The sequence below is a fragment of the Malaclemys terrapin genome, chromosome 2, assembly GCF_027887155.1.
Source record: "Malaclemys terrapin pileata isolate rMalTer1 chromosome 2, rMalTer1.hap1, whole genome shotgun sequence".
Lineage (NCBI taxonomy): Eukaryota > Metazoa > Chordata > Testudines > Emydidae > Malaclemys > Malaclemys terrapin.
The window spans coordinates 264,898,688-264,911,992 of record NC_071506.1 but is presented as its reverse complement, the minus strand read 5'-3'; the positions used below and the strand labels follow the sequence as shown (position 1 = coordinate 264,911,992).

General features: G+C 41.8%; 1 protein-coding gene across 9 annotated transcripts in view; it reads right to left on the bottom strand.

The window, feature by feature from the left end:
• DIP2C (disco interacting protein 2 homolog C) overlaps positions 1 to 13,305 on the bottom strand; it is a 474,795-nt gene that overhangs the window by 50,713 nt on the left and 410,777 nt on the right. For all 9 annotated transcript variants that reach the window (XM_054021046.1, XM_054021037.1, XM_054021039.1 and 6 more), the window contains 4 exons: positions 11,201 to 11,312; positions 10,961 to 11,070; positions 10,543 to 10,673; positions 1,443 to 1,611 (listed from right to left, as the gene is read on the bottom strand). In XM_054021046.1, coding sequence (XP_053877021.1) covers positions 1,443 to 1,611; positions 10,543 to 10,673; positions 10,961 to 11,070; positions 11,201 to 11,312 — 522 coding nt within the window. The remainder of the gene's footprint in view (positions 1 to 1,442; positions 1,612 to 10,542; positions 10,674 to 10,960; positions 11,071 to 11,200; positions 11,313 to 13,305) is intronic.

The following is a 13,305-nucleotide window of genomic DNA, read 5'->3' as shown; positions in this document are numbered from 1 at the left end:
AATAAATCTCTGTTGTAGTGGTTGATACTACTTAGACTTTATATAGTGCAGCATTTCCCAATCTAGGGTGGGGCAACGGGTGCTAGAATAGTTGGAGTGAGGAAAATAGGACAGAGGAATGAATCAATGTGTTCCCTAGATACATGAAGACACAATCCAAAGAGGTTACTGGGTCTGCCAATATCACACACAGCAGGTTGCTCCTTGAAAGCCACCTATCTTCTACCTCCCAGTTCCCGTAGTGGCCTTAACATACAGGGCTGTTGACTCAGGCACCAGCCCACCCTCCTGAGCTTCTTTCTCTGCTCTCATGGCACTCAGCTTAGCCATGGGTCGTACCAATGGCAGCTCTCCCATCAGCATGAGAGTGAGATTTCAGCTTCCAGATGTTGGACAAAGGGGAGCAGCAGGGAAGAAGAGTCAACAAAAAATATGTGAAAGAACAAACTTTAAAAAAAATAATGTAAAGAGAAACAAGAAAAAACCCAGAAAACAGACAAAAGGGGGGAAAGGGAGAAAGTGAACAGAAAGAAGGCACGACAACAGCAAGTGTGTCAGAACACATTTGGAAGACAACATGGTAGGGGCACCTATTTGTCAATCCATTTGGGCTTGGGTTTCTACTAAAAGGTGGGAACTGTTCTAGGCAAGCTGTAAGCCTGAATCACTATAAGATGCATCTATAGGATAAGGATAAGGTCTAATGGGGAAAAAAAAATTGGAGATGGAAGGAAGAAAGTATTTAAGCATAAAAACACTGTCTGGCTCCAAGCTCCTCTGCTTCACATTTACACTTTCCTAAATTACGTTAATTCTGAAAAAAGATATATAGCTGTCAGTAAACGAAGGCAGTTACTGACATCTGATAAGTTAAACCCTTTTGCAACTGAAGAGAAAAAAATAGATCTTTTAAAAGCAGTTACAGTTAATTAGAGAACTGGCTACAGAATGCATAGCAAAACATTTATCAGGTTCATAACAAAAGCATCAGTATATCCCAGACCCCAAGTTGAAAAAAATTAGAGCATTTCTGAATGCTCTAATGTGTCAAAACCAAACAAATATTTAACATATTTATTAGAGTAAGTTATACATACAATATGCAAGTTGGCTAATACACACAGTTCTGACTTTTACAACCCTAGCAACTGGTGACACATTTGGGCTGTACAATAAACACAAATCTTAAAGATTTGGAAAGCCTTAAGGAATAAACTTATCTGAGAACCTCACAATCTGGAAAAGGGCTAGGGAGCAGCAGGTGGCAAAAGCTAATATATAGCCTTTGGCAAGGAATTATACTGGCTGTATTGAAGATTTCCTTACCCTCTGATTATCCTCTCCTCAATGGATGGATTTAACACACGCTTATTGAGCAGAGAACATTCCTAACCGCTATACAAATGAAATGTCACACTATGAAGAAAAATGGAATTCCTCACCTTCAGTGATTCTGTTTGTGAACCGAGTCCCTTGGTACAAAGCTCCATGACTGAATAGGAACAAAAAGTGTCTCTCACTTTGTACTGACTCACAGCTAGAAGCCATAGAGCAGGATTGGTCTCCAATTCTGAGGGAGGAATCAGAATAGACTGGTGTCCTGAATAAACGCTGCAAAAATATAAGATTTGTTAACACAGACTAGAATTCTGTAGATGAGATGATCGCAAACTAAAAAGGGTATTCTCACTTAAGTGTAAACTTTATCATCAAGTATTAGGCACAACATGTTTACATCTCACTAACATTGCACAGTTGTCACAGCTTTATGTTAAGGGCTAAATTCTGCCCTTTGTTGCGCCCATATAATACAAGTGAAGTCAGTGGAAATGTAGGCAGAACCTAGTCCTAAATTACTAAAACCTACAAAATACAGGTGGCCCTTACTGCTAGAAATGCATGGAAGAGCACACAGCTACCTGGGTTAGTAGCATGTGAAATACGCACCGGCTGATAAAGGTTTATGGTTGGTTATTACCATTTAAACATTAGTTGACCAGAAAATACAATACCTTCTACTCACCAAGGAACTGACCCCACTCCCATGGAAATAAACAGGAGTTTTGCCATCATTTTCAAAAGGCCAGAATCAGGCCCCAAATTAAAAGTAAATTATGCCTTTAAAATTTTCTCCATAAAATGTTATGAACTTTTAAAAATGAAATGCCATAGCTCTATTTATTATATATACAATATTGTATATTGGCTCCCCAGCTATACTGAGATGAAGACACTTGGAAATGTCCCTAAAACAGAAACTTATACCAAAGGTGCAGCACTAATTGTTGCAGTATCATCACTGACAACTTCTTCCTCAGAAGTGTTTCCTATATTGACCGTTCTCTCCTGTGTGCCCTGTGACTATCAGACAGGCAGATTTCCCCACCAATTTTACAGTTCTTCCTCACACATCTTAATCTGTGATTTGTGCATCTTTCAGCTTTGACATGTCACAACAGAATACAATAAAAGATGAAAATCGGAAAGGTTCTCACAAAGGGTAAGTTTAGAGGCAGTCAGCTCCAGGAGTCACTCAATGCTGATAAGGGGGGAGAGCACTAGTGCTGGAAGGCATGTTTAGCCCTTTGGAGACCAGAGGAGATTCTAGCTCCTCTGAAACTTGAAAATCCTTCAGTACCACAAACTTTCCCAGTACCAAGAGGGGGTAAGATATAAATTCCATGTGAGAGCAGAGAGCATCGAGGTTGACGGTGTCAACATGCCTAGTACTGACAAACTCTGTGCTGAAGTGAGAAGCATCAAGGAAACCAGTGCCAATAAGGCTGGTAGCATAAGAGCTGGTGCTGAAATAACCGCTAGTAGTTTGGCATCCCAGGATAGTACCAAAGCCTTGGTACTGTGCTCCCTCAGAGCTCCCAGGGTACCTGATTTGTGACAAGGGGTCTTCTTAAAATGGTAGTGTTGAGGTGAGTTGGACCTCTTAATGGATCTGTCCCTGGCTTTCCCAGAGGAGTGTTGATCTTTTGTGGATTTAATTTTAACAGTCCTACCAGAGTCTGAAACTGAAATGACTGTCAAAGATGGAACCCAGAAGCTACTGGATCCAGAATTCACAGAGATACTTCTGGACTGCAATGGAACTTTTCCAGTGGGGTCTGCCCTTTCCAGATCAGAAGCTAGACACATAGAGCAATCAAACAATCTAACATGTCTCCCATGCCTTTAAGGACTTATACACCGAACATTTCCTGAGTATATGAGCTTTCCCAAGACAAAACAAAGCATTTGGTGAGCCCATCATTAATCAAAATTGCTGCCTTGCAGGTGGGGCAATACTTGAAGCTGGGTGACTTGTGATGGGACACCACTAAGCTGTGGTGTTGGGAAATAGATCCGAGTGAGGAAAAAAGACATAATATGGAAGGTAAAAACTTCCCGAAACCATTAAGAACTATCAAAAAAATTGCCAACAGGCAACTCTTTACTGTCTAACACTAATCTGTACACAATTCGCAACAACAGATAAGAAAACAGGATATGTCAAGACATGGACACCAAGGAACTGCGTCTTGCAGGTGAGAAGGACTGGAGCGGTAGATGGGTTTGCTCTGCCCCTTTTGCCCTTGGTATGGGAGCACAAAGGCACTCAGGGCAAAGAACACTTCTGGACAACAGACTCCAACCCCAAGCGCATGTGCACCAAGAGTGGAATATGTATGGACAAGCACTCAAAGAGTTGAGGGTGTTCAGCACCACTGAAAACGGTGCCACCCCTACCCCCCACTTACTTCATTGCCTGCTTTCACGCACTCTAGTTCAAAAGTTTTGGCCAGTCTTTATCTTGTGTGTAACAGACAGACAGAGAGAGGAGAGAGCTGCCCTGCACAAAGGGAATTCTTCACTGGCCTTCTCTGAGCCTGTGGCTGTCTTCCTTAGTTATGCCAGGAGAATTGCCAGGAGAATTCTCCTCCTCTCTTGATAGGGTGGCCAGGTGCTCAGTTTTTGACTGGAAAGTCCAGTCGAAAAGGGGACCTGACAGTGTCCGGTCAGATCTACTGACCAGACACGGAAAGACCTGTTACTGCAGGCGGGGGAGGCACCGAGTCATCACCCGCGCCAGCTATTACTCAGCCGGGGCCACCTCCTACCTGCATCAGGCAGCTGCAGCTCCCAGCAGCGGTTCTGCAGCGAGTCCCTTCAGACCCAGGCGGGGGGGAGAGGGGAATAGCAGTGAGCAACCAGGGCAGGGGGGGAAGAGGAGCGACTGGGGAGTGGGTCCTGGGAGGAGGAGGCAGGGCAGGGACAGGTCCTCGAGGGGAAGAAGTGTTTTTTAAATATTACAAAGTTGGCAACCTTATCTCCTGATCTGGGACTTTTAGGGCTCCTTTATGATGCTGCAGCCCTTTTATGCGCCATAAAGGGGCTGGGGCTGGTGTAAGAATTTCACCCCAATGCTTATCTTCAAGTTAGGCCACAAAATGTAGTAGATGAAAATAGTCCCTCTCCTGCTGCAGTTTGGAAAGTTGCAATTCCACCCCTTGAAGCTATTGTTTCTTGTTCACTTCCTCCACAGCTACATCCATTTGTTTAAGAGGAAACTTTGCAGGATCTCACTTTTGCTGTAGAAGTTACTTGATCAATTACTCCAGTTGCCCATTCAGGGCTGACAGGAAGTGCGCAAGAAGAAAACAGCTCTCATTGCACTTCCAGAACAAACATTCATATCACAACTCCACGGCACACATTGTATTCCAGGGGCAGGCAAACTTTTTGGCCTGAGGGCCACATTGGGTTTCCAAAATTGTATAGAGGGCCGGTTAGGCATGGCCCGTCCCCCGTCCCCTATCCGACCCCCCCTGCTTCTTGCCCCCTGACATCCCCCCCCCCCGGGGACTCCTGCCCCATCCAATCCCCCGTCCCTTGACGGCCTCCCCAGGACTGCTGCCCCATCCAACCACCCCTTTTCCCTGTCCCCTGACCTCTCCCGTAACCCCTGCCCCTGACTGCTCCCTGCCGCCCCATCCAACCCCCCCCCTTTCCTGACTGCTCCCCGGGACATCTGCCCCCATTCAACACCCCTGTTCCCCACCCTCTGACTGCCCCGCCCCCTATCCACACCCCCGCCCCCTGACCACCACGCCAAACTCACCTGCCCTCTATCCAACCCCCCCTGCTCCCTGGAGCACCGGGAGCCAGCCATGCCACCACGCAGCACAGAGCACCGGGGTCAGGCAAGAGCTCGCAGCCCCGCCACCCAGAGCATTGCAACAGTGGTGCAGTGAGCTGAGGCCCCGGGGGAGGGGGAACAGCAAGGGTGGGGGCAGGGGCTAGCCTCCCAGGCCAGGAGTTCAGAGGCCGGGCAGGAGGGTCCCGCCGTAGTTTGCCCATCTCTGCTGTATTCGCTGAATGTGGTCTTAGTGAACTGGAAAAATACAACTCTTATGGTCCTGATTTGCAATTTAAATCCATTCCTGTACCCAAATGGCAATGAAGTGCATCTCTAGCACTGCAGAACTGGATTAAAACATTGTTACTGACCTGAACTAGCAGAGTCTCAGTTTTAGAAAATTAACTATTAAATCATTTTGGTTTATCAACACACACACACACACACACACACACACACTTCCGTATTTTGATAATTAAAGCAGAATTACTAGAGGGCTTTGCTTAGTTTGGCTAACACAAAATTCAGGAAAAATTTCATATCTGCTTTATCCTCTGTTTCTGTTTTAAATTAAACCCTTCTTAATATGGAGTGTAGTAGGCTCTACTCCAATAAATGGTGGTCTACACATTAGGACAGGGATATCTTAAGTTCAGAAAGTAGTTTAATTGGATTTAGTTTTGATTTTATATTTGGAGAAAAGTGTTTGCTTTTTAAAAAAACTATTATAACTTAGAGATTTAAAAATGCAATGCAAATCAAAATAGTAGGGTCAGCTTCTCAGAATGGAAGGCAAGAATTGCAAAGGAAAATATGAAATAAATAAATCAATAAACCACATCATGAATTCCCCCATGAAAAAGTAAGCACAAACAGCTAAAAAGAAGAGCTTTTGGAAAAAGAAGAGCTTTTGGTTTAGAGAACTCACATAGGCCTGATGACTGCTGCCATGCCTAGGATGCATCGTTCTGTGACAAAGATCCCAAGGAAACCCTGCTGGAGTATGCAGCCAGTTTATAGAGAAGCTGGTAAATCCCATTTTTAAGAATGTATTGCTCTGCTTTGCAAGGTTTCTTTTTGTTATTATTTTATACTCTTTAGGACATAAAATAAAACAAACTTTGCAAAACCATGCAATATACTCCAGACTTACCAATGGGCTGGCTCCAGTGGGCTTTCCTTAATAGCTTTGACGTCACAGAATATTGCATTCTGGGGCGTCATAGCGAAGCAGGGCAGCATAACTTCTAAGAACCTACGATGGGGAAAAGAGGTTAGTTTTTGGTTGTTTGTAGAATGAATACCTCTTTCGGCCTAGTTAATGGAGGAATTAAATATGCATAGCTGAAGTGACTGAATTCAAAATGTTAAGTTGCGTTTCTTATTTCAGAGACTGCATAAAGGAGCCCATTTTCTCTGCCTGCTCTGTATCCAATATGAATTGCTACCATTTGCAGACCCTTAACCTTAAAAAATAAAGACAGTAGGAGCTGACCACGAATCTCTATGTTAGAATAGCAAGTGATAGTGTAGTTAATGGCAACAACAATAGACTGCACAATCTGTATATTTAATTTTACATTCAGATATCCCCCAGAGGCAAAGTGTGGCATGTTAAAAGTAACAATCACCTTTTGACACGTAAGTTACAAAGAGTAAACTGCATGCTTAAGGAGCTCAACTGCATGATTAAAGAGCTGTGCAATGCTTCTACAGAGCATCCTAAAAATAACATTCACTCCTAACAACTAGTATGAGATGGAAGTCAAGTCTGCGCAGCAAAATGAACCACACTGGTTTCTCAGGTCAGCTGTCTACATATAACATAGACATAATCTATTAGAGCTGATTATGAATTTTTGGATCAAAATGTTTGACAGAAAATGTGGTTTCCAAAAGAAAAATCAATGTTTTCTGCAGGAAAACATCAATTTTGCTGACGCTGTTCAATGGCCCATCAGGGAAACTGAAGCAAAGTCAGTATGGCAAATCCCAAAAGCTCAGACCCCGAAAATCATGAGATTTTTTAAGAGTAGAGAGAGGTTATACTGCACTTCTTCTTTTTCATTTTTGAAGTCCCCCTGCCCACTGTGTGCATGTCAAGTCCCAAATTTGTAGGGTAAGCTGATTTTGGCTCTCAGTGGACGATCCAACTGAGATCAAATTACAGAGCTTTATATAAAATGCTGTCCTAATTACGCAGAGCTTCCAGCTTCTCCCCAAACTACACTCTAATAATTATTTCTGTGTTCTGTCTTCAGCCCCAAATCGGCCTCTCCCCCAACCTTTCAGTTAATTAAGCAGCCCCTTCGGCCCCACATCAACTGTGCACAGCCAGCCATACATAATTCCTGTCCTCACATGTGTCCCAGCTCCTAGAATCATAGAATATCAGGGTTGGAAGGGACCTCAGGAGGTCATCTAGTCCAACCCCCTGCTCAAAGCAGGACCAATCACTAAATCATCCCAGCCAGGGCTTTGTCAAGCCTGACCTTAAAAACCTCTAAGGAAGGAGATTCCACCACCTCCCTAGATAACCCATTCCAGTGCTTCACCACCCTCCTAGTGAAAAAGTTTTTCCTAATATCCAACCTAGACCTCCCCACTGCAACTTGAGACCATTACTCCTTGTTCTGTCTTCTGTGCACCTCTGCTCTTTCTGGAGCTGTAGGATGTCTTCACCTCCCTTCCAGGTGTGGAGTGGCAGCTGAGGCAGGATCCTTTTCTCCTTCCCAAGCCTAGTGTTGCAGTGATGGAGAGAGGAACAGACTGACCCATTTGTCACAAGATGAAAGGGAAGGAGGAAGCACAGCTGCCCTGAGCTGCTGGGCTCTTTCCACTTTCTGTAACCTTCCCCCTTGTGAAAATGGTATTAGCTGCTCCTTTCCCCACAGTCCTGAATCCAAATTCTCTCAGGACCAGAAGGGCAGGCAGGGAGGAGCATCTGATTGGTTGCTCTTCCCTAAAAAGGCAGGCCAGTGGGGAAGACAGCCAATTAGAGGGGGGTTTTCTCTGGGCAAGACTGAAACTTAAATGAGGGTTGGAGCTACTCATGTATTGAAAGACTGGCTCCAACACAGGCCAAAAATCACAATACTCCTGAGAGTTAACAGCACTGGGAAGTATTTCCTTTTTGATCAGGTCAACGTTAATCTGCGTCTGTTTGAGCTGACATGGTGTCTCATGGAAGTTGTAATTTTCATCTGTCCCCCTTATCCTGGCCCCATGGTCCAATTGTATCTCCCTATTTTGTACTGCAGTCTCCCCACTGCTTGAGCCACTATGGTATATCCTGGGAGATGCAGTCTGGACAGGGAGAATAAGGGCACAAGGCACACATGAACTACAACTCCCATGAGGAACTGTGATGGTTGACATGGACACAGATTAATGTTGAGGTGACTCAATATTCAACGTTTTGATGTCGGAATGTCAAAATATTTAGTTTCAACAGAAAGTAGGCAAACAAAACGTTTCAACAATTCCAAGGCTACATTTTTTATGAACTTTTTGTTTAGCAAAAAAGTTAAAATAATTTGAAGTTCTGTACCAATTGGGGATGAAAACAAGATGTTGAAATATCAAAATTTCCTGCAAAGGGATTTTTCTTCAGCTCTAGCCCCTTTGTAGACCTTGAAATAAGAGATCAGAGCAATTATCGTTTAAACCAACAAATACACTGGATCCCGTAAAAGAAAGAAAAGAAAAACCACACACACAAAAAGACTAGGCTAGGATAAAATTTTAAGGTATGGACCTTAAGAGTGCAGCCATGGCAGCGCAAGCTGCAGGATGATCTAGCTGCCTCGAGTACGTGCTAGGACTTGGACAGGTATGTAACTTGGGAGTGTAGCTTTTGCGGTTACACTCTTTTTTTGAATGCTAGCTTGAGGACAGCAAGTGTGAGCGTCTCTCCTTGAGTTGGGAATCACACTCACAGCTCCAAGCAAAGACATGTCCTATTTGGGAATGGCAGTGGCCTGAACTAAAGGAACTGTTTCAGCTTACATTTAGCCCAAGATTTGCATTTTGTAAAAACAAACTTGTTAAAGGCAAGACTCAACAAAAATTGTTTCTACACTTTGTTTTTAAACAAACAAGGTTTGTTGAAACCAAAATGCTGCCACTCTAAAAACCTGAATGCGAAAGTGACTCATTGATTTTTCATTGTCCAAGCTCCGATAAATGCCTTCTGTTGCTTTATACCAGAACAGTTAATGTTACAGTACTATAATGATTCCCAGTGTATCAGTTCCAGATTATAATATAGTAATTGCAACACTCTTAAATCAGAACAAATCATTTTTTAAAAATATTTTCCAATTGCTGTTTTTTCCCAAAAGGTTAATAAGAGAACTATCTCTGCGGCTGTAAGTGGATCTTATGCTAAGATAACGTGCTTGAAGTCTAACAAGCACATGGTTTATTCATCTCATAAATCATAATTATCTGGTGCAAGACAAGTCCCTGTACCGTTAACTTTTATTTATTTATTTTTTACTGCTCCAAGCATCTAAACAAAGTGTTGATTCCAATAGGATGTTCACTTTTAATTATAATTTCAATAAAAACATTTATGTAAGACTATATCATTTGTAATGCCTTAAATTACCTTAATTTCAGCACGGTTTTAAAACAGTAACACTGCACTTTCAGTGAAATGTGTCAAAACATAATAATTCTAGGCTCTATCATTTCTTACTAAAGAATGATTCCAGCTACTTTTTCATAGATCTTCCCTGTACCATGTTTTCAATTTTCTTCTATAAAGTTTTTCATTTACATCTACCTACATGTCTTAAAGTAAAGCTAAAAGTTATTGAGAATGCTTTTACTGCCACATTACACCATCCCTAGAGTACAGAAATCCACAAAACTGTTAACTAAGTTATAAACACCCCACTAACTACTGCTAATAAAATTTCAACATTTTTTGTGAAAATATTTTGCTACTTTTCAGCCAGCTTTATTATTGCCAATCAAAAATCTCTCTATTATCAAATGCATCTTTATGTACCTTTAAAATTCAAAATTAAATAGGTCCCAAATGGAGACGTCCTAAAATGCTCCAAGGAAAACTTGTGCTTACAAAATAAAAAGACAAGATGACAGCACCTTCTCAATGAAATTCCATTGGAGTACTATCTCTCAGTAAATAAATCTAACAAGAGCCTATCAATAGATGACTCATAAGCAGAGGGAAGGAGGGCAAGTGAGAAACTCTAAATATCTGAAACCACATCTGAGTAGAATGAAATGTATTCTCTACATATCTTCTGGCAATTTCAATTGCCTGTGTTAGTTACAAAGGTATTAATTGTTCTCCACCATCTTTCCATTACTCAAGTCAGCTTGCTCTTTTTTTTTATGGTACAATGGAAATGAGATTTTAAAAGTCTGAAGAGACATCTCACCTGCAGAGGCACCAGAGGACAAACCCAAGTCCACAGTAAGGGTCCAAACAGATAGCTACTTCTCTAGAGGGGTAAAGCTCACACTGCAGCTTAATAGAACGACAAAAGGCACTAGTGGCTGCATGGGACATCTGGAAGACAAGACAGTAATTAAAATGATAAACTATGCTATTCTGCAGGTTCATTCCCAAACTACTGCCATTCCTTAAATCAGTAAGAGGAACTCGTGTTAAAACAACACAAGTAAATGGGTTTTAGTTCCCTGTGTGTTTTCATCACTAACATACCCTGTAATTCTTAAACACCACAAAATTTTTTAGAATCTTCCAGACTACAATGAAATATGATTGTATATGTGCCCAAATTGTTTGGTTACATACATGACAAGAACATTTGTTTTTAAGTGTGAAATTCCTACCTTTACCCCAGCTAGCATTCCAGTTGTGGACACACTAAAATCAAGATAAGCCAGTGTGTCAGGGTTAGAAGGTTTGTAGATTTGAGCAGGCCGCTTCTTTGGCAAGTCATCTAGAATAAATAAAAAATGAAAACGTGCATCTTATTTTAATGACAGGCAGTTTGCTGCATGAATCGCTAAACCATGACAAGTTCAACTGTAAAACAAGACAGGGCAGCTCTAGCTTTAATACTTACTTACCTGTATCTAGTACAGGAGGCCACGTTCTGACATCCACTGCTGCTGCCGCCTCTCGTGACCGTAACAATTTACATATTAATTGTGTAGTCATTAAACAGGCAGAGCGACTCACCTGGGAGTTTAACAAAAAAAGGAAACAGAACACTAATCACTTCACATGTAAAACTGAGTAAGACCATGATTTATATTACAACAGGGTATGTATGTATGTAAGTTTACCAGTTTTATTTCCTGTGATTTGGAGACAGGAACATATGTCAAAAAAGGCAGACCTCTGAAATTTCAGCGGGTATACAGGACTTTTACAAGACCAAGTAATAATTGCACTTTGCAGCAAATTGTTACATTGAAATTAATGGTGCATTAATAGGGAAAAATCATACGTTTTCCTACACATCATCATCCTGGGAAACCTGTAGTGAAGGTTATGACAAGAATATTCCCTAAGTGAAGGCAATACGTGTTTGTTTATATGAATATTTTAATAAAATGAAAACCCAACTTTACATTTGCAATGCTCCAGTGGTTTCACCATATTAAATCAATAACTGTGTGCTAGCCACATATCCATGATTTCTCCACTAAATCAAACAAACAGGATTCGCTGCAGGACCACTGGAGACTTAACACGGGCTCCATTTCAGAGAGTTCTGGTATTTTAAACAGTAGCTCTAGAGCAGTTATTTCTCAAGTGACAAAGTCAGTTTACCATCTCCTCTTTGCCTACTCTTGATTTTAGGCTCTAGAGGATTTTAGATTTACATATGTTGGAGGATTCTCTGTGTTTGAGAATGGGCAGTTATTTTACCAAATACATTACGTAAAGAAAACGTGATACTGTTTGAACAAGTATTTAATATAGTGTATTTATACAAAAGCCCCAATACATTACTGAACATTTTAAATCACAGCACAGAAACAATGTAAAACAAAGCACTTTTCCTTTCTTTCCCACTCTTTGAGGGGCTGTGAAGAGAAGTCAAGTAAGTGAAAGCATTCCTAATGAATGTATTCTTTGTGGAATCTCAGCCACTTTTGGTTCCATTGCACCTTAAGCTGTTATCCCCCACACCTGTGCAAAGTAATAACCATTCTGTGCACTACTGTCAATACTGTTAGCAGAACAGATATCCTTATTCAGGCCTCCAGCATTCAGAAAAAGGCGACTGAAAAATCCCAAACTGAGAATGACTCACTGTGAGTTACTCTAGCACTGAACTTAGTACAAATACTTTCCCATTTCGGTCCCAAAGAGACAGTTTGGATCATTTAACTGGAACATTTAACTCCCACCTTTTGTCAACATGAGGAAATCAATCCTTGAACCCCACATTTTCAGCCTCATATGCAAAAAGTTCTACCACGTGAGCTGAGGAAATTAGCAGCTATCAGCAGTAATCATACTGATCACACCAGTGGCTCTCAACCTTTCCAGACTACTGTACCCCTTTCAGGAGTCTGATTTCTCTTGTGCACCCCCAAGTTTCACCTCACTTAGAAACTACTTGCTTACAAAATCAGACATAAAAATACAAAAGTGTCACAGCACACTATTACTGAAAAATTGCTTCCTTTCTCATGTTTAACCATATAATTATAAAAGAAATCAATTGAAATATAAATACTGTACTTACATTTCAGTGTGTAGTATACAGAGCAGTATAAACAAGTCCTTGCCTGTACAAAATTTTAGTTTGTGCTGACTTCGCTAGCCCTTTTTATGTAGCCTGTTGTAAAACCAGGCTAATAACTAGATGAGTTGATGTACCTCCTGGAAGACCCCTGCGTACCCCAGGCGTAGATGTATGACTGGGTGAGAAGCACTGCAGCACACTACGTCCCAGGGCTGACAACATGTGCATGTGGGACACGGAGGAACAGATTCCACATTATAGACTCCTCCACCTCCTAAGATCTCATGAACTCTCTCTGTGGACACTTAGTGCAGATCAGGCTCAGAGTGGAGAAGGGTGGCGGCAGGGCTCCTGACAGTATCGCTCACTCACAACATGTAACATGGTATCCCAAGCCAAGATAATGTTCACTCACTCAGTACTACCTTGTATAGGCTGGGCCAAAGTGTAAGCATTGAATGAGGGAAAATA